Source organism: Hippopotamus amphibius, chromosome 11 (assembly GCF_030028045.1).
Source record: "Hippopotamus amphibius kiboko isolate mHipAmp2 chromosome 11, mHipAmp2.hap2, whole genome shotgun sequence".
Classification (NCBI taxonomy): domain Eukaryota; kingdom Metazoa; phylum Chordata; class Mammalia; order Artiodactyla; family Hippopotamidae; genus Hippopotamus; species Hippopotamus amphibius.
The window spans coordinates 78420206-78442642 of record NC_080196.1 but is presented as its reverse complement, the minus strand read 5'-3'; the positions used below and the strand labels follow the sequence as shown (position 1 = coordinate 78442642).

Sequence of the window (22437 nt, the reverse complement as noted above, 5' to 3'; positions counted from 1 at the left end):
CAGAACTACATGTGGTTCCTTAGACATTTTGCAAGTGTTATCAGGTGATTTCCAAAGCCCACTTAAAAACCATTCTACTGCTCTAGAGACTATACAGCTTTCATCAAACTTTAGTAAGAGAAGAGGGGAAAGCTCCAAATTAGTCAACATACCAACATAACTCCTACATACCTTAGGAAATGCAAAAAGAATCATTCAATGGAAGAGCACAATATGATTTATGCAGGTTTGACTATTTCTAAGTATTGGTCATAAAAACTTTTATTATTATAAAAATCTAAATAAATATGCTCATAACATCAAAACCTCCAATGTATTGTGTATAACTAAAGAAACATGAGTTGTTATCCTTATTAAAATACCCAGCTGCCCATAAAAAAAGTGAGTAAGGTTTTCTAACCTTTCAAAGTCACCTTGCCTTGTAAATTTTGACAACCTATACACGGCCCAGTTGTTAAGCTGTTTAGAGGTCATTCCTCTTCCATTATCTATCACTGCAACGGCAGGTTTTCCTTGTGTTTCATCAAAATGCTATGAAATAAAATAAGTTCAAAAAGACAGAAAAAGTCAAATCAATATTAAAAACATGAAAAGTTAAATACAAAAAAGGGAATCATTGGGCTCACTCATACAATGCTGGAGGAATTGTATACTAATACAACTTTTTGAAAGGCACTTCAGCTGTATGAATCAAAGGCCTTAGAATTCTTCATGTCCTTTAACCCAGAAATTCCATTTCTCAGAATTTTGCTTGAGGAACTAACCAGAGATGTGTACATAAGGATACTCATCATGTGAGCACTGCTTACAATGGCAAAAAATACAGGAAAAAATTCTAAACGTTCAAAAACAATAGACTGATTACATTATATTATAGTCAATAAACCAAACTGCAGCAGTGGTATATTATATTGCAGAATATTCATGATATGGCAATGTTTACAATGTACTGTTAAGGGAAAATAGAAGATCACAAATAACAAAATGTACACCATGATCACACATACATGTATACATATATGCATAGAAAAAAGGCACACGAAAAAACTTGAATGAATGAAGAGACATCAGATAATTATTTCTACTTTAGATTTATCTTTATTTGCTAATTTTTCTCCAATGAACTTGTAGTACTTCTATAAAAGGACAAGTTAAATTGCTTAAGAGTATTATTTTCTTACCAATTTGATCTGTATTCTTCTAACACCAGTGTTACGAGAAGTAGCAGACAATGAATTGTCAATTAATTCTGCAAGAGCAAATGCTAGAAGAGAATGAGAAAACATTATTGCTAAACTTTTCCCTCCTAAATACTTCATATAAAAGTTCAAAGTGGAAGAAACGCTGAAGTACCTTAAGCCATCACTTTTATTTTCCAAAGAGCTAGAATTAAAGTATTATCCTGATCCTAATGACACAAACATAATAAAGGCATCACCAATCACCACCAGCATAAAAAAGCAGTCACCAACCAGTACTTGTATGGCACTATACAGCATGAGTCAGCCAGCCATGATTCCTGGCTTCAAGGAGTTTATAATCTAAAGACAGACATACACACATAAGAGACAAACAGAAGACCATAACCATAAAATCAAATAGTAGTCTGTGGCACATAAATACATCATGCACGAGTCAAAAGTAAGCACATTTAGAAATAGGGACAACTATAAAGCAATTATAAAAGTGTCTATTGAGAGCTATTTTAAATACAGATATCTCACAACAGCAACTTGTGAAAGGGCAGAATGTATCTGCTTACCTGAAACGAAACTGCTCTTAATTTCCTACTACACAACCAGCCTGACCTTCAGTTTATCACTGGCTCAGCATTTTTCCCAACATTCTCCTTTCTCCAGGGTCAGTACCCTAACTATTTCCCATTTTTATTCCCTTAATTAAAGGGAGGAACATAATTAATGTCTTCCACTGAAGCTTAACCCAACTTAAGGCATAATTAACCCACAGAGTAGCACTCCAGCAAGCACTTCCACACTCTAAACACTTAGGTGATGGCAATGTTTATAAGCTAGTTAGAAAGAAGTTACCACAAATCAGATATGTATAAAGACCTGGCGAAGGGTGTTAACCAGAAAATGTGGAAGTAGGGACACTGTAGGAAATGGGAGGAAAAAGAGTTAACGGAAATTTCAAAGGAAGAGATTAGTAGAAGTTAGTATATGATTAGATATAAAAGGAAAAAGAAAAAGAAATCCAAGATGGTTTTGAGTGCTTGCTCTAGAAGACTGGATAAATGCTCATATTTTCCATAAAGGGAAAATTCAGACAGGAGGAAAGAAAAATTCAGTTTAAGGTATGATGCCCTAACACTATATCAAGCTCAATGAGTAGAGGTGCTCCACAGAGAGATGGAACAGACCATGCTTAACAGAGAAAGTAAAGAGAGCCAGAGATAAATGCTACTTTGACACAGAATACTTTAGGCTTAGGTCAGTTCACTTAAAGAAAAGTATAAAAAAGATCAGCATGACTTAAAGAATTATCCACCATACAGTCAATAATAACCACAAGCAGCATCAAAGGCACAGGAAACAGAGGCAGGGAAAGACCCAGGAATTTAATGTGAAGTCACAGATATCAAAGCAAGAGTTTAAACAGTGATATTCTCTGCTTATGCATATAATGACAGTAGGAATGAAAACCCATACAACCAATCTGGAAGGTAATTAATCTATATCAGAAGTCTTAAAAATTAATGTGTCCACTGACTCCATGATCATACATTTCAAAACTTATCCCCAAAGAAAGAATTAAAGATTCATACAATATGCAAATACATAAACCCTTTCACCTAGATTCACATGTTGTTAACATTTTGCCACATGGCTTCTATGCACTTTTTAAAATTTAATTTTTATTTCATATTGGAGTACAGTTGTTTTACACTGTTGTGTTAGTTTCAGGTGTACAGCAAACTGATTCAGTTACATATATACATACATATAGATATTATGGGCTATTACAAGATATTAAGTATAGTTCCCTGTGCTATATTGTTGGTTATCTATTTTATATATAGCAGTGTGTATGTGTATATTTTAATCCCAAACTTCTAATTTACTCCTTCCCCCACAAATGCTTTTTTGACTTAGAATATTTCCAACTTAGGTGGGTTTATCTGGCATAAAGGAAACATAGTTGCAATTTTAAATAGGGTGATCAAGATAAGTTCTGTTGAGAAGGCAATAGATAAACAAGACTTGAATGAGGCAAGGGAATGAGACAAGGGCTATCCAGGCAGAGGGCCCTAACCTAAGAACAAAGCTGGCAGTAAAGACGAATGGAACAAGCAAGAAGAGATGTGGAAACAAAGTCAGAGACGTACAATTACAATGCATGTAACTGTAAAGACTTTGGCTTTTACTCTTAGTGAAACACAATCTGATTTCTCAAACCTTATATGGACAGGCATGAAAAGAGAGAGACAAGTTAAGAGCACCACTGTATAATCTAGGTAATCAATGATGGTTCCTCAGACCTAGTGTTAGCAACAGAAGTAAAGAGAAATGGTCATTTTTAGATAAACACTGAACATAGTGCCAAAAGGATTTTTCTGAAAGATTGAATGAAATGTATGAGTCAAAGAAGAATCAACTGGATTTTTGGCTTTAAGCAACTAGAAAGACCAAAATTTATTTAGATGGAAAACTATGAATCAATTGGATTTTGGGCTTAAGCAACTAAAAAGAACCAAAATTAATTTGGATGGGAAACTATGTGTAGTATAGTCCCATCTTAGTACAGACTCCACATGGGCAAGTGGACAGACAAAACTGGAATTCAGGAGATAAGTCTGGCATTATTTTCAGTATTAACTAAAAATGACCCTTTCTCACCACCTCTATTTGAGCCACTGCCATAAATGTGGTATTTAGAGCCATGAGACTGGATGGGATCACCAAGTGAGGAATCAGAAGATAAGGGACCAAGGAAGCTCTGAAGCACCAAAACATTAAGAAGATAGGGACTTCATCAATATCTCAAGGGGGGGAAAAAAAGAGGGTGGGGAAAGAGAAGAAAAGAGAAGGCAGTCAGTGAGACAAAGAAAATATAGAGCATATGTTCTCTTAAAAGTCAAAGCGGAAGAGGTGATAAACTGTCAAATAAAGCTTCAAATAAAATGAGACCTCAAAATTGATCACTAGATTGTCACTAGTGACCTGAAAAGAGTAAATACCGGAGAGTGAATAGAAGAGAATGAGAGGTGAAGCACTGCTGATAGTGAATACAGTCAACTCTTCTGAGGAGTTTTGCTGTAAACAGGAGCAAAAAACTGGGCAGTAACTGGTAGATGAAGTAAAATTATGATGTTTTTAAGATGGGAGAAATAAGAGCTTTTTTATAAGAAAAGTACAATGTCGGAGGTAATAAATATACTGGTTACGAGTTCAAGTTCTGAAATCACTCTGCTAGGGTTCAAATCCTGGCTCCAATGTTTACTAGCAGAATGGCTTTTGGTAAGTTACCTGAAATCTCTCAGCCTCTGTTTCCTCTGCAAAATAGGGTCATTACCTAACGTTTCCATAGGATTAAAGATTAAATGAAAAAATGTTCATAAAGCATCCAACACAGTGCCTGGCACTGCAGTAGTAACAGTACTAGCAGCAGTCAAGGTGAGGATGTGCAAAAAGGATTAGTCACAAGAATATTTTAAGTCATTTGTAACAACTTAAAAAAAACCTGAAATAACCTGAATATCTAATAACAACAGTATGCTGTTCAAATAAATTATGTTATCTAAATATCATGTACGCCATAAAACAAATATATACTGACATGCATATTAAAGATGTTCATTACATTTTAAATAAAAAAGTAGGTTAAAAAAGTGTACATTGGGAATTCCCTGGTGGTCCAGTGGTTAGGACTCTGCACTTTTGACTGCTGAGGTCCGAGTTCAATCCCTCCTCAGGGAACTAAGATCCCACAAGCAGCACAGCAAACAAACAAACAAACAAAAAACCCACACAGAGCATGCATCATATAAAACCAATAAAAAAGAAAAAAAAATCAAACAATATGAAAAGGTATGAAATGATAAACACCAAAGTGTTGGTGGGTGGTAGAGATAGGGATGTTCTTTATGTTCTTTTTGCTTATGTATGTGTTCTAACTTTCTACCAACTCTAATGCATATACAATGAAAAAAATTTTAATAAGAACGTTCATAGGGAGTTCCCTGGTGGCCCAGCGGCTAGGATTCTGGGCTTTCACTGCTGAGGTCTGGGTTCAATCCCTAGTTGGGGAAATGAGATCCCATAAGCCGTGGAGCTGCCAAAAAAAAAAGAAAGAAAGAAAGAAAGGAAAAAGAAGAAAGTTTATAATGAACATCTAAATAACATTAAACACTTTGGCAGGGTCCAGACAGAAAAGATTCTCTAAATCAACCAGCAAACGACCCAAAGGTAGGATAAAAACTGGCAAGTAGTAAAGGTGAAGGGAATGATAAAGAACACAAATCACTTGCTTGTGCAGCTCAGCTATAAGAATGTGCAAGGTAAAACAAATATTTTCTCATTTGGGAGAGGTGCATAGGAGGCCACAAAGAATAAATCAGGAAAGAAGAAGAGTGTACAGGAGATAGATGTGTAAGAACAAGATCTCTTATGAATTGAAAAGGAATGACTTTTCATCTACGTTAGTTTTAAAGGAGAAGTACCTTTACTCTGAAGTAGGATGACTTAGGTATAATTGAGATGAAGTAAGGATGCTCACAAGAACTGATCATAGTCTTTGAATAAAGCAGAGTGAGAGAACTTTTTTTAAAGTGAAGGAATGGGACGTGTGATCAGGGGATAAAAGTGAGTGATAGTTATCAAAATTAGTATAAATGGAATACTTACGTAAAGGATTTTGTCCTTCACTTGCATAATATTCATACATGCCACTTTTAACCAATGTGTCATAGTGAGGTAGGAAGTCAATTCGTTCTTTTGTAGCTGTTAGTAGTAACTGATTGACTGACTGTAGCAGGTACAAAGTGACTCCATCTTTAACAGTTTCATCTGTAATCAAGAGGTAACATCTTAAGTGCTAAGCTAGCATCTGAAACACAATGAATTTATAATTTTAAATATATAAATTATACCTATGAAATGATTTTAAAAAATCCCCAATGGATCCACCTATAAATTCAGTTGTGTTGTTTTGTTAAGAGTATCAGTGGAATAGGTCTAAATACTTCCACCCATCTGAAACACTCAAATCTTAAGTTAAACTGTCACAGAAAATCAGGAAATAAATTAAAGCGGTATCAATATGAATTGAGAAGAATGATTAAATCCAAAAGGGAATCAGGCATGAAAAACTGGCAAGTCTTACAATATAACTAGGTAAAAAAAGATAATGGAAGAATCCAAGTTGGTCAGGAGAATTAGCTTCTTAAAGGCCCACATAGAAGACCTGTGGCTAGGTGTTGAGCAAGGTCTCATCTTCATAAACGATATCAACTCTTTTCCTGTAATCTTGCTTGAAAAATATGACCTCTGCACAAACTGCATGCATATAGCCAGTTTCCTCATAACCAAAAACATCAATAATTTTTTGATGCTTATCTACGTAATAAAAGTCACTGCCTTATGATGTACTAGAACATATTAAATATAAAAGCATAAACATAACATTGCTTACCAAAATTATCACAGGTAATTTCTTTCCTACTTGTTGTTGTAATAACAAATTTCTCTTCAGCTGAAATGCCAAGTGTCTACCCAAAATAGAATAAAATCAATTATTATACAAAGGAAATAAATGTACAATTCAAGTTTATGAAAATACGAAAACACTGATAAAGGCATTATAATCTTGTAACAATCAGTACTAGATTTACTTGTCTGAGAAATATAATTCTTAACATTTTCAAATTTTGCCTTTCATAATTAACCACAAATCTACCTATAAATGACCTATTTGCTTAACAAGGCAGATTTTTCTGCTATTATATGTCACCTAGGAACACAAGTGATTGAACATTTTGAAAGGGTTAAACATCAGCACGGCTCTCCAAGACAAAAGACATATTATTTCATGTCAATATGTAAGGAAACTTATTTGGAGCAAAAACATAACATCTATGTTCATATATTAAATACTTAAATATGTAAAAACAAAAGTACTAGAAGGAAATAGAGGTTTTAATATTTTATAACACTGAGGTAAAGATAGCCACACTGTGCAGGATACCTGAATAAAGAACCTTTATATCTATTAAACCCCTTCCAAACGGATAACTTTAAAAAATTAAGGCAGACTTCCCTGGTGGCTCAGTTGTTAAGAATCTGTCTGCCAATGACGGGGACAAGGTTTCGATCCCTGCCAGGAAGATCCCACATGCCACGGAGCAACAAGCCTGCATGCTGCAACTACTGAGCCCATGTGCTTTAGGGCCCACATGCCACAACTACTGAGCCTGCAGGCTGCAACTACTGAAGCCTGCATGCCTAGAGCCCGTGTTCCACAACAAGAGGAGCCACTGCAATGAGAAGCCAGCGCACTGCAACAAAGAGTAGCCCTGGCTCAGCGCAACTAGAGAAAGCCCACGCACAGCCACGAAGACCCAACGCAGCCCAAAAAAAAAGAAGAAAAGAAGAAAGAAAGAAAAAAATTAAGGCAAATTATAAATTGTGGGGGAAAACTGCAACAGGAAACAGTGTTAGCATCCTTAAGAGAATACAGCCTTCATAAATCAAAATGAAAATCAACAAAGAGAAAGAACAAAAAGACGTGAACAATCAAAAGGATGGGAAAAAAATTGACCAAAAAAAATCACATGAAAAACTGAAATTTCACAACTAACCAAAAAATGAGAATTAGAAAAATGGGTTAAGGGCTTCCCTGGTGGCACAGTGGTTAAGAATCCTCCTGCCAATGCAGACACAGGTAAGCCCTGGGTCAGGACGATCCCACATGCCTCGAAGCAACTAAGCCCATGTGCCACAACTACTGAGACTGTGCTCTAGAGCCTGTGAGCCACAACTACTGAGCCCACATGCCACAACTACTGAATCCCGAGAGCCTAGAGCTCATGCTCTGCAACAAGAGAAGCCACCACAATGAGAAGCCTGCGTACTGCAACAAAGAGCAGCCCCGGCTTGCCACAACTAGAGAAAGCCCACACACACCAACAAAGATCCAATATAGCCAAAAATAAATAAATATTTTTTTAAAAAAAGAAAAATAAGTTAACATTTTCATTAAAATATTACATTAAACACTTAAAATTAAACACTAGAACAACACACAGTTAAGAGAAAAGACTGACTTGTATTTCAGGTTAACGATGCACTAGTTATTCTACACCAACCTTACACAGAAGATTACTAAAAACAAAAAATCTAGACTAATGATATTCAAGTCTTCAGTACTGATACTAAAAACCCTACTGGTCACTGCTGAAACTGAGGCACCAACTCCTTACTCTGAACACTGACAAAGCGAAAGAACAGAACATTTATCCTGCATTCTTGTATCCATTAGATTTCAGGATAACCATATATCTCTAACTGATGAGGCAAAGTTGTTCTTTTGGCAATCAGAATAGCACCATCAATGAATGAACCATTAAATTAAAACTGAAACCACCTGAATCCCCTAATCAATCTTAGCATTGCTAAAAGTGAGTGAAACAGCCGTACATTATGTGCCTCCTAATGTGATGTAATACAGAATACCAGCACCACTTATAAAGTATATTTTGCTTCCCCACCCCAAAGAAGCTGAACCTAAATCTTAATTATAAACTTTTAAAAATAACTTCTGGGACTTCCCCAGAAGCACAGTGGTTAGGACTCTGCCTTCCAAAGTAGGGTCACAGGTTTGATCCCTGGTTGGGGAACTAAGATTCCACATGCCACATGGTGCAGCCGAAAACTAAACTAAACTAAACTAAATTAAATTAAAAAATAACATCTAGTTTATAGGATATGTGGAGTTAGAACAAGCTAAACTACACCATAAAGGAAGACAGACAAATCCAGAATATGGAATATGAGAGACAAACCAACTTGATTTCTTCAACAAGTCAATGCCAGGAAAAACAAAAAAGACTGGGGGGAAGGTATTTTGCTCAAATGCTCTAAATTTTAGAAGAATTAAGAAATATAAAAAACCAAGTTCAATACAAGGCCCCTGATTTAAATAAACCAACTATAAAAAGACATTTCTGAGATAAACAAATCTGAATATGGACTGAACTATTAGATAATATTATTAAAAACATTACTTTTCATGGTGTGATAATAGAAGTGCATGTTGAAATACACAGGAATGAAGTAAACTAAAGCCTGAAATACACTTCAAAAGGCAAAAATGAAGCTAACATGGTAAATACGTGGACACTGTTGACTGTGGATAATGAGTATATGTGGGTTCATTATACTATTATCTTTTTGTATATGTTTGAAGCTTTTAATGAGAAGAATTTCTAACTTAAAATATACTATTGTAGACCAGTGGAAGAGAACAGTGAAACTGGAAACAGACCCACACACACATACACAGGAAGCTTGGCAAATAGGAGAATGACATTACAGATTGGTGAGGAAAGAATAAACTATTCAATGAATATTATTGAGACAACTAGTTACAGAAAAAGATTTTTGTACAGAAATAGATTTTTAAAATCTCTGTCTCAACATACACAAAAGTAAATCCCAAGAGAACTAAAGCAGCTACATTTCAATCCAAAATTGTAGAGGAAAAATACAGAAATAATTTTGAGAGGAGAGAGAAAAGGATTTCTGAAAATACACAAGAAGTGCAAGCCATAAAGGAAAAAACCGGAAAATATGAAAAGATGCTCATCTTCCATAGTTATCAGAAAAATTAAAACTTGATTATCATTCCCACGAGGCTGGCAACAATTTTAAGTCCTGATAATATAAAATACAGACCTCCATTAAAAGAATCACACACAATCAAGTAGAATTTAACCCAGGGATGCAAGGATTTTTCAGTATCTGCAAATAAATGTGATACACCACATTAACAAACTGAAGAATGAAAACCATATGATCATCTAAATAGATGCAGAAAAAGCTTCTGATAAAACTCAACATCGATTTATGATAAAAACTCTACAGAAAGTGGGCAAAGAGAGAACATACCTCAACACAATAAAATCCATATATGACAAACTCACAGCTAACATCATACTCAACAATGATGAACTGAAATCATTTCCTCTAAGATCAGGAACAAGACAAGGATGCCCACTCTCACCATTTTTATTCAATGTAGTTTTGAAAATCCTAGCCACAGCAATCAGTGAAGAAAAATAAAAGGAATCCAAATTGGAAAGAAGTAAAATTGTCACTGTTTGCAGATGACATGCTACTATACAAAAAAAATTCTAAAGAGGCCACCAGAAAACTACTAGAGCTCATCAATTAATTCAGTAAAGTTGCAGGATACAAAATTAATATACAGAAATCTGTTGCATTTCTATACACTAACAACAAACTATGAGAAAGACAAGGAAACAATCCCATTTACCATCGCATTAAAAAACAAGCAAATCAAAAACCTAGGAATAAACTTACCTAAAGAGGCAAAACACGTGTACTCTGAAAACTAAAAGACACTGATGAAAGAAACTGAAGATGACACAAACAGATGGAAAGATATACCATGCTCTTATTGGAAGAATCAATTTTGTTAAAATGACCATACTACCCAAGGCAATCCACAGGCTCAATGAAATCCCTATCAAATTACCAATGGGATTTTTCACAGAACTAGAACAAGTAATTTTAAAAGTTATATGGAAACGTAAAAGATTCCAAATACCCAAAACAATCTTGAGAAAGAACAGAGCTGGAGGATTCACACTCCCTGACTTCAGACTACTCTACAAAGCTACAGGAATCAAAACTTTATGGTACTGGCACAAAAACAGACACATAGATCAAGGAAACAGGACAAAAGTCCAGAAATAAACCCACACACTTATGATCAATTAACCTACAACAAAGAAGGCAAGAGTATACAGTGGACAAAAGACAGTCTCCTCAATAACTGGTGCTGGGGAAACTGGAAAGCTACATGTAAAAAAATGAAATTAGAACATTCTCTAACACCATATACAAAAATAAACTCAAAATGGATTAAAGACCTAAATGTAAGACCAGATACTACAAAACTCCTAGAGGAAAACATACAGAGAACAGTCTGACATAAATCACAGCAATATCTTTTTGGATTTGTCTCCTAAAGTAGCAGACACAAAAGCAATAATAAATGAGGTCTAATTAAAAGCCTTTGCACAGCAAAGGAAACCATAAACAAAACAGAAAGACAACCTACAGAATGGGAGAAAATATTTGCAAACAAACCAACCAACAAGGGCTTAATTTTCAAAATATACAAACAGCTCATACAGCTCAATTTAAAAAAAAAAAAATCAAAAACTGGACAGAAGACCTAAATAGACATTTCTCCAAAGACAGACAGACAGTCAACATGCACGTGAAAAGATGCTCAACGTCACTAATCATCAGAGAAACGCAAAAAATTAGAATGAGGTATCCTCTCACACTGGTCAGAATGGCCACCATCAAAAAGTCTACAAATATGGATAATAAATGCTGGAGAGGGTGTGGAGAAAGGGAACCCTCCTACACTGCTGGTGGGAATGTAAACTGGTACAACCACTATGGAGAACAGTATGGAGGTTCCTTTAAAAATTAAAAATAGAGTTACCATCAGATCTAGTAATCCCACTCCTCGGAATATACCTGGAAAAGGCAGAATCTCTAATTTGAAAAGATACACGCATCCCAATGTTCACAGCCGCACTACTTACAATAGCCAAGACATGGAAGCAACCTAAATGTCCATCAAGAGATGAATGGATAAAGATGTGATATATATATATGCACGCATACATACATACACACACAATGGAATATTACTCAGCCATAAAAAAGAATGAAATAATGCCATTTGCAGCAACATGGATGGACCTACAGATTATCATACAAAGTGAAGTAAGTCAGACAAAGACAAATATCATATGATATCACTTATATGTGGAAACTAAAAAAAGTGATACAAACGAACTTATTTACAAAACAGACTCACAGATATAGGAAACAAACTTATGGTTACCAAATGGGAAAGCGGGGGAGGGATAAATTATGAGTTTGGAATTACAGATACACACTACTAGGGAATTTCCCTGGCAGTCCAGTGGTTAGGACTCGGCGTTTTCATTGTGGTGACCTGGGTTCAATCCCTGGTTGGGGAACTACCCTCAACCCGCACGGCCAAACAAACAAAAAAACTAAGATACACACTGCTATATATAAAATAAACAACAAGAACCTACTGCATAACACAGGGAACTATAGTATAACTATAACCTACAATGGAAAAGAATCTGAAAAAGTGTGTGTGTATAGATATGTATATATAGTCAGTTTGCTATACCCCTGAAACTAACATTGTAAATCAATTATATTTCAATTTTTTAAAAAGTCCTATTAAAAAGACAGCTATATATATATTATATATATATTTTTTATTAATATGTATTTGGTTGCTCTGGGTCTTAGTTGCAGCAGGCAGGCTCCTTAGTTGTGGCATGTGAACTCTTAGTTGCGGAACGCATGTGGGATCTAGTTCCCTGACCAGGGATCGAACTCTGGCCTCCTGCATTAGGAGCTTGGAGTCTTATCCACTGCACCACCAGGAAGTCCCAAGACAGCTAAATTTTGAAGGGAAAAAAATAAACTATAGGCCTCCATATAAGAAAAGTGGACCTTACACACTGCATATAGGGCTGAAAGTCAGTACAACCATATTGAAAAACAATTTGGTATACTTTAGTAAAATTAAAAATATTCATATCCTTTGCAATTCCACCCAAGAGAAATGAAGCTATAGACATTAGCTGACGGGAAAAAGATTCTATTTGTTTATAGAAATAAAAATTGTCTTCACAGATCTTTATTAGGCTCTTGTGTAATCAAGACAGTCTTTATTTTTCAGTTCTTTACTACTTTATTTCTAGAATGTCCCAACTGTTAGATCATGTGGTTACATAGCCTGTAGAACAAAATACATATTTTCATAATTAAATTGAATTTTTAAGATCTATGTACATCTGAAAAGTATATATAAGTATTTCATACGATCCCTCCACAGCTCTATTATTCAATTAAGATAAATGAGCTTTTTTCTTTGCTTTATAATTCTTTATAAAAATTATTTCTCAAATGCATAACTTTTCTAAATATTTTATAGTTCTGGTATTTGACAAACATAAATTAAATATTTTTACATTATTCCTTATGCTTTTATTCAACATGTCATACTCTTCTCTCTCCATATTTTTGGTCTAAAAATCTATCTTATCAGACATAAACTAAAGTCTTTCATGTATTTTTACTCACCTGGGCTTAAATACAAATACATTTCCTCTGCCTTTCTCTGTATGAAAGCAGGATAACGTTCTATTTGGGCAAGAGTCTTGACTGGGCTTTTTCATTTTTTATAAGAGCACTTCAATTCCACCTTTTTCTGGGTTAATGTCAAAGCATGTGGATCTTCCTTTAATGAGTAATGTAAAGTACCGGCCCTCCATGTCTACGTTAGCTTCAAACTATCCACTGCCAACTTCTCTCAAAAGCCAATTTTAAGAAATATTGGGAATTTCCTGGTGGCGCACGCAGTGGTTAAAACTCGGTGCTCCCAATGCAGGTGGCCTGGGTTCAATTCCTGGTCAGGGAACTAGATCCCACAAGCATGCCACAACTAAGAGTTCACATTCCACAACTAAGAAGCCCACAAGCCACAACTAAGACCTGGCGCAATCGAATAAATAAATGAAAGAAATATTTATGAAGGGCTAACTAACTTGCAGTCCATAAAAATCCTCAAAGACTTCAAACTTCATCAATGGATTAGGTCAGTCAGAAACTATATACTTCACTGCATCTCTCTGAATAAAAAACTAGCTTTTAATGATTTGTGCTTTGGTGTTATGTCCAATTGCTCTGACCCTGAACCACCCCCAAAACCAGAAACACCCATCTTGCACTTGAGTGAGAAATCTCTATAATTTGGGTGGTAAGTGGTTAAAGCAGGTTGCAATATCCTAAATAACACATAGCGTACCTTGCAATAAAAGACAAGAAGAGCCTTTCCTATCTATAAGAATGTTGTCCATTTTATCAGGATTTGTGAGGAATCTAGGGAGAAATTTTTCTCAAATCAAAGGTTTGCATCCTTAGCAGCTGGGATACTTTTATTTTATAGACATGGATTTTATAGACATGGATTTTGTATCAATTATCTTTCCTTTTCTGTTTTGACCCCTAAGCACTGGTATATACTTTAATCAAATGAACTTCCATTTATTAGCTCTCCTCAGGTTACTATTCTACTCTTTCCTACATCTATCTTCTTTTACCTTTTTTCCTTCTCATCTTTTGGAATTTTTAACATAATTTACCCTATGTACAAATTTTTTTTTGAAGGAAGAGTGATTCATTTAACTAAACAGCTATAAACCAGCTATTAGGTAAGGCTCCTACCCTCAAGGAGCAGAGACTATTTTGTAAGTACGATGGTATAGGACTTCCCTGGTGGCACAATGGTTAAGAATCCACCTGCCTATGCAGGGGACATGAGCTCAATCCCTGGTCCCGGAATATCCCACATGCTGAGAAGCAACTAAGCCCATGAGCCACAACTACTGAGTCCGAGAGCCACAACTACAGAAGCCCAAGCACCCAGAGCTCACATTCCACCACAAGAGAAGCCACAGCAGTGAGAAGTTCACTCGCCGCAGCTAGAGAAAGCCTGCACACAGCAAGGAAGACCCAATGCAGCCAAAAAATAAATAAATTTAAAGAAAAAAAGTACAATGGTATAACAAGTGCTATCAAATGGTGATAAGGAATAAGTAGACATTTCCTCAAAATGAGGGGTGGAGAGAAGGGTTTGCACACATGGGACTTAATGCCTGGGCATATTAAGAACTAGACAAATAAGTTACTTTCTAATCTTTGATTCTGCAAGGTCACAAGGGCTCAGGTGAGTCAATAACTGCTTATCACAGGTCTAAAGGCTTCTGCCAAATCCACCTTTTCCTCTTCCTTCCTTTTGATTGCTCCTCTTTTCTACAAAGTGAGCTTTCCCCAAATAACAGTTTAGGATGCATATTTTCTAGCACTACAGTTATTGGTTTAAGTTTTAATGAAAAACTTTAATTTAGTGCACTATCTGCCTCCTCCCCTAACAAGGAAAACTGAAGGCTTTAGTAAATAGTGTGGGCACTGTTTTAAAAAAATACAAGCTTTTATGTGTATAAAAACAGATGATTGAACTTGGTGTACCCCCAAAAAAATAATAAATAAATAAAATTAAAAAAAAAATACCAGCTTTAGAAATAACAAACCTAGATTCCAATCCCAGTTTCACTGCTAATGAACTATATAAATTCAGACTTCATTCAGTAACTTATGAACTTCACGTATGTAATGGGGACAGAGTTATGGGATTAGGCGGCTTAATCTAATGATGTTTTAAATTCTCAAAAAAAAAAAAAAGTTAGCCTTCCTTTTTTTTTCTTACTAGTTCTTCCTTCTCGCTTCTAATCAAATTTAACCTTCCCTGTTCCGGCAGGAAAAAAATGGGAAGGAGGAGGAAAACAATTAGTCAAAGAAAATATTTTCCTTGTAAAATATTTAAGGAATGGAATAAACATATCTGTTCCCTATAACAAAGAACATCATTTGAGCCAGAGTGGTATAACAAAAAGAACTTGGGTTCTGGCTTTGAATTCTAATTTTTGTACTATCTGTTTGACTTAAGTGAGTCACCATCTCCAAAAGTGAGTTTCCACTTCCTTAATAAGAGGTTAATGCACTTCCCCTATATATGTAAGAGAGTTACTGATGCTTCTCACATAGGAGAATTATTTCGAGAGGGTAAATTAGTACAACCTTTCTCAAAAACAATTTAAAAATATGTATCAAAGGCCTTAAAAATATTCCTGAGGTCTGATTCAGGAATTTCACTCTTAAGATTCCAAAACCAAAGAAAAATAAAGACAAAAAAGACTATGCATATGAGAGAAGAGAATTTGAAAAAGAATATATATACGTAACTGAATCACTGTGCTGTACATCTGAAACTAACATGACACTGTAAATCAACTATACTTCATTTTTTTTTAAAGTGGAAGGAAAAATTTTTAACTAAAAAATAAAAGTAAAATAAAATAAATCCACCCCCCCAAAAAAAGGACTATTCCCCCCCAAAAAAAGACTATTCATTCAAACACGTTTATCATGGCATTGCTTAAAATTGAAAGTAATGTAAATGTCAACAAAAAAGAGAGATCTGGTTATTGTAAACAGTGGTACAAAACAGACCACTTCGATTAGGAAGACTTGCATTAAAATAGAAAAATAATGACAATATTAAGTGAAAGAAATGGAATATAGATATATAAATGTTATTTAAAAATGGGGGAGTGGGCAAAGATACAAAGAAGTAAGTCCAAGTGCTAAGAGTGGTTATAAATTTCACAGTGAGTAAAAGTTTACTTTTTTCCCTCTGGTTCCTTATTTTCTTTAATGTCCTGATATTTTAAAATCATTTTATATGTCATGATTTTAAATCATTTACATATAATCAATAATATTTTATATAATCAACTACAAAAATAATAAACATAAAGAGTTTCCTTTCCCTCGTGAATACAAAACATTCATCAAAAAAAGATGACCATTCGTTCATTCATTTTTCCAAGACATGGGAATCTGCTACATTCAGACACAGAATGAACTTCTGGGTTTATAAAATTTCGTCTCCATTCTAATTTGGACATTTACTACGTGCCAGGCACAACTCCAGACCCTGGGAATAAAGAACAAATCAAAGTCCTTGCTCTCAAGATGTTTTTTTTCCTATGGGTCTTGATTTCAACTATTTCAGCAACTAGTACATAGAGTTAATAGTACTAAAAACATCAGCCTGCTCAAGTTAAAACACTGCTTCACGCCAAGTCCTTTTTCTTTGGAAGCTAAGTTTTCTCTCTCTCTTAAAAAGAGCCCCAAGTGGTTAATGCAGCTCATGACAATATTCCTTCTTTGAAGCTCAGGCACCAGCAACACCTGAGATCTAGAAAATACCTTCCAGTTTAAAGTAGGACTTTGCCTACATACTCAGTAACTTTTAAGGCAAACTAGTACACGGAGTATATAGGTCCTCGGGTGTTCCACAGATACCCTCAGACACCCTCTGCGTGGTTCAGGAACTCCCAGCGGACTAGGGGTGCAGGAAACCAGCTCTACCTGCGAAGCTCTCTAGGTCAAGTGTTTCCGCTACCGAAGGACCCCGCCAGGGCGGGCCTGCAAACCTTCTTGACAGAACAACCCGGGAAATTACTGCATTATTTAACGAACCTGAGGAAAATCGGCTCCAGGAATTTCACAACTTCTAACTATCACAACACTCCTAACAGAACCATCGGGTAGAAGTCCGCCCTCTCTTCTTCTTCTTCTTAGGCAAAAAGTTCCACCCCAAAAAGACACAAGTGGCTTTCCCGACTAGAAGATGAGCTGCACAGACTCAGAGTGCTAAGGTCGCCCCGGGCCCATGAAACCCGCGGTCCCAAAGCCGGGGCGGCGCGACCCCCGGAACAGGGCCGGAGCAGAGGGAGGCCCACCGACCCGCCGGCTCCGCGCTCCGAGGCTGGCGCCGGGACCAGCCCCAGCCTTCCCCGCCCAACTCGGGTATGGCGGGCACTCGGGAGGGAGAAGCCGAGGCCGCAGGACGGGGGCCCGGTGACAGGTTTATTGCCCCCGGGGAACAACCTGGACTTCTCGTCACCTTCCCAACCCCAGCTCTACCCGCGCATCCCTCCTTCGCCCCCTCGCGTACCTGACATACTGAGGCGCGGAACGCCGCGAAGTCCGAGCGCTCCGCGACCAGCAGCGCCCGGTCCCCGAGCTCCGACTCCTTCTCGCGCCGGTCAAACAAGTACACAGTCCTGTGGCCGTCGCCTCCGTCGCCCTCTCCGGTCCTCACCGAGGGCCCGCCGCCGCCGCCCGCCGCTGCCATATTGGGGGAGAGGAGAGAAAACAGCAGCGCCGGCGCCTGCGGCCGCCGCGCTGAGGGCCGAAGTGCGGGCTCCGCGAGGCGCCTTCAGCTCCAGCCCCCGGGGCGGCGCGAGGCCTCTACCCGGCGCGTTCAGCTCCTCCCTCGGCGGCGGCGGCCGCGGCCGAGCAGCGGCAGGCGCGAGGATCACCCGGGAACCGATTCAAACCAGCTCCTGCCCGGGCACCACGTCACTTCCGCGGCCCGCCGCTCCCGGAGAGGAGGGGGCGCGCGGCGCGCTCCTCTCAGGGCCGGGACCCGCGCCCGCCGCCGCCCACGCGAGCTCACAGCCCGACCCGCGACCAGGCCCGCCGCCTGGGACTGTGGCGCAGGAGGAAAGGGGCCGCCAGCGGCGCGCAGGAGGCGGGGCGAATCCGGCAGGCCGCGCGGGCCGGGGCGGGGCTTCGGCGCCCGCCTCCCCAGGCCCGCCCCTTTCGCCCTCGCGAAGTTGGAGGGAAGCGCCGTCTCGCTCAGGCGCCGGCGCTCTGAGGGGGCGGCCGGGTAGCCGAGGTGGGAGAGCCAGTCCCGCGAGCGGTGGGGGGAGTCTCCCGAAGGACTGTTTTCTCCTGGCTCAGACGGTCCTGGTACCTTCCCGCCTCTCCATGACCCCGACCGAGCCTGCCCGGCTTCGAGCTCCTGGCGCCGGGGCCACGGCTGCGCCCTCAGGGCCAGGTCGCGTGAACGCGGCGGTGGGAAGCGTCAGGCCCGCGGGCCTCGCGGTGTGGACCTGCTCCCGCCGCGAGCACGTGGGTCCCCACGCGGAAAAAGCCGACGCCGAGAGAGCCTGCGCCGCTTTTTCCGCCCCTTTTCCTGGTGGTTCTGTGTCGGCCCCGGCGTGGACCCTCGAAACAAAGCGGGTCCCCGAGAACCTCCCGACCGAGTTTCTGTGACGTCACCGCGGCCTCCGAGGGTCCCGGCAACCGAATCTGCCCGCTGCACACGCCGCCCCTCCGCCGCCGCCAACACGCGGCTGAGGATCGGGCATGAGGACACCTATGCCACAGAGTTGTTAGGAATAAGTTAAATAATGTTCGCAAAAGGCTTAACAAACAGTACGCTTTCGGCAAAAGCCTTTGTTGGGTTTCGTTAAATATCCTTATCCTGGCCTGCAGTGCCCTAACTCAAGAACAAATAACATTGTCGTTGTTGGAAGACTAGGCTTAGTCATTCATTCTCCAGGTCTCAAAAATGTTTAGTGAATATTTTATGCTTGAGAGTGACATATAAATTCACTAAGGCTGGGGGATTTTTCGATTCTTTAAAAGTTTGGGTGATCAAGTATATTTTCTGTTTTACTAGGTTTGCCAAAGCCTTCATGGTTAATTACATGGATAAACTCATCGTTAGTATATGTTAGAAACCTTATATTTGCTTGTCCAAATAAAGATGCTCCAGAATCATAGGTGGGTGGGTGTGTGTGTGTGTTTGGCTAGCCAGATAAGGTATTAAAGGTGGAACACAGAACAATAGTGTGAAGGCATGTATTTGGGAGGAACATAAGCAATAGGGCTGGAAGTGGGGAGAATGGAGTAGTAGGTGGTGGAAGATAAAACTGGGAAGAGGCAAGTTGTGGCCAAATGTCATTCATGTTGCTGAAGGGAAATATGGGGGAAGGCTGAGACCAAAGTAACCCCAACTCCTATGGGATTTCTTTCACCTCTCATGTTTTACCTTTCAAGTTCAAGTGAACTTTATTTAGTCCATTATGTAATGGTGTTTGATTTCAATCACACAAAAATAGTTTTTCCTCTCTTAATGAGTGAAATGAATTGCCTATTTCATCAAATTGGGACTAGGACTAGAAAGTCATCATCAGAGCAATTTCTCATTTCTCTATAATACTAAATTATGCAAATATATGGGTACAAACGGAAATTCTTTGCATATCTTTAGAAGAGATTTAAAGATAATCTCTCAGAGGAGAGATCCAAAATGCTGCCAGAGAAGTGCACTACCAATATTACTGGTAACCATTGGTGGAAACACTGATATGTATCTTCTTGTTGAGAGGTCAACTCTGAATCACTGTCTTCTGTGGCAGTTGGGCAGTCTGAAACATTTGCTGGTAAGCTTTTGTTCTCAGAGAGAAACTCCCCAGATAACTTTTTCAGCAAAGAAAGATAAGGTTTGTTTTTTGTTTTCTTAATTAAAGTATAGTTGATTTACAATGTGTTAGTTTCATGTGTATAGCAAAGTGATTCAGTTATATATATTGATATATATGTTATTTTTCAGATTCTCTTTCCATTATAGCTTATTTCAAAATATTGAATATCGTTCTCTGTGCTATACAATAGGTCCCTGTTTTTTTTTTATTGATGATGTTTGTTCTTTAATTTTCATCACAGAGTTTGAAATGACCCAGTCCCACAATTAGGCCTCTTTAATTGACTATCAATTTTTATTTTCATTATCCATCTTGTATAGAGTATAAATATTTAAGTATCCCTGTATCAATTATCTATTGCTGCAAAACAAGCTACCCCCAAACTTAGTGGCCTCTTGTACAACTCCCCACAGCCCTCCCCCTGGGATGTGGCTCCCATGATATGAGATGCCACAGACCCAGGCTGGAGTCTCTGGGCGAGAGTGAATAGCAGCTTTTCAACTCCACAATTTAAAAAGTCCTCCAATAAAACTGTTGCAAAAAATGGGAAAGAAACAGAATAGAAAAGAGTAAAATAAGTCAGAGGTAGAGCCTAAAGGTTGTATGATGGAAAAAATATTGGATTGATGTGCAATGAATTCCTTCAGTGGAAGAGATTTACAGATGCAAACAATACTTGAAAACTTGAAAATTCATATCATCCAAAGTTAAAGTATTTCTTAATTCTGAAAAAGCTGGTAAAGAAAAAAATGACACACAAAATCTTTATCTGATAGCGAATCTGATGACAGCGAATCAAAGACGAAAAGAGATTCTGCTGACAAACCAAGATGCTTTGCTGGTGGTCTTGATCCTGAGCAAATAATTGGTGTTACATACAGCAGTGGAGAATTAATATTTCTCATGAAATGGAAAAATGCAAATGAGGCTGACTTGGTGCTGCAGAAGAGGCAAACATGAAGTGTCCTCAAATTTTAATTGCTTTTTATGAGGAGAGACAAACCTGGCATTCTTGTCTAGAAGATGATCAGTAATTGTTTATATACATACAAAAATCTGGTCTTTTTTTATGACTTATTAGTATGTAAAATAATTACACTCTAATGAAAATCAAGTTTGATATGTTCATTTTGAGTAGTATTAAGGGAATTATTGAGTTGTTTTTATTTTTTCCATCAATAGCACTGGTTACTTTGAACAAATAAAAACTTTCTGTAGTTGCTTCATTTATCAGAAAAGAACACTTGATACCGTGGTCTATTATTTCCTCTGCATTAGAGAACAGATTTTCTAAAATGTTAGAAAAAATTACATAGTTGTTACTCAATCAGAATTTATGTTCATTATGTTTAACCTACAATACCCAAGGACCATCCTGGGTTTATTTGTTTTTGTCTGTATACATAAATAAATATGTAAATACTTGTTGGGTTTCGGGTTTTTTTTTTTACATTCACCAAAACAAAAAAGCCGTTCTTTTCACAACCATGAGTTAAGTCCATGTTGTTTCGGGAGGCCATCATTCTGAGCAACCTAGGAAATAGATCACCTCAAGCTATACTGAAAATTTTCCTGAAGGCATAACCCTTCAAATCAAACAGATGATTCTGTAATTAATTGGTCAATTTATATATAAGCAATTTAAATTGGATAATTTAAATAGAATGTAAGCAATTTAAATTGGACAATTTTTAAAGCCGCCTTATCAGAATTCCTATCTATATCTATAGTCATATAAATGTAACAGTTTATTTGCAAAACTCCCTGAAAGGAAAGATTTTATCACTACCAACAACCTCCCCACTGCTGAGGAAACTAAACAAATACTGGTGAGTTTAATTAGCCAAACTAGGCTTAAATGGGCATTTAAATTTCCTTCTGGAGAGCCATTCATTTATGAAAACTTGAAATCCTTATGTTATATTAACTAAAAGATCATGAGTCATGGACTGTCTCTTTGCTCATGAAACTAATCAGATGATTAGAGATGTTGGACCCAGCAGCATAAATGAGTGACAAACTTTTGCAATCTCACCAAGTGATCTGCATGTTTTTTCTTTCCCCAACCATTCCTTATGTGTAGGCTCATTCTTTTCAGTATATGTGTTACTGGTTCAGCAGAAATCAGGAAAAACAGTAACTTTGCAGTAATCAGGATGTTATCCAACTATATATTGCTTATTGTAAATACTGGTGAACAG

General features: G+C 37.9%; 1 protein-coding gene and 1 pseudogene across 4 annotated transcripts in view; one reads left to right on the top strand and one right to left on the bottom strand.

Moving 5' to 3' along the window:
• SMCHD1 (structural maintenance of chromosomes flexible hinge domain containing 1) overlaps window positions 1–18677 on the bottom strand; it is a 127455-nt gene extending 108778 nt beyond the window's left edge. Inside the window, exons 1-5 of one of the 4 annotated variants that reach the window (XR_009047968.1) lie at window positions 17914–18677; window positions 6652–6727; window positions 5865–6026; window positions 1182–1264; window positions 401–531 (exon numbers count right to left, since the gene is read on the bottom strand). Coding sequence is in view for 3 of the 4 variants with exons in the window: in XM_057698830.1 (XP_057554813.1) it covers window positions 401–531; window positions 1182–1264; window positions 5865–6026; window positions 6652–6727; window positions 17914–18093 (632 nt within the window). In the remaining variant the exon portion in view is untranslated. The remainder of the gene's footprint in view (window positions 1–400; window positions 532–1181; window positions 1265–5864; window positions 6027–6651; window positions 6728–17913) is intronic. The other 3 variants (XM_057698830.1, XM_057698829.1, XM_057698828.1) reach the window with 3 other exon arrangements.
• Window positions 18678–19020: 343 nt separating this feature from the next.
• On the top strand, window positions 19021–21654 carry LOC130831134 (chromobox protein homolog 3-like; annotated as a pseudogene).
• The last annotated feature ends 783 nt before the right edge of the window (window positions 21655–22437 follow it).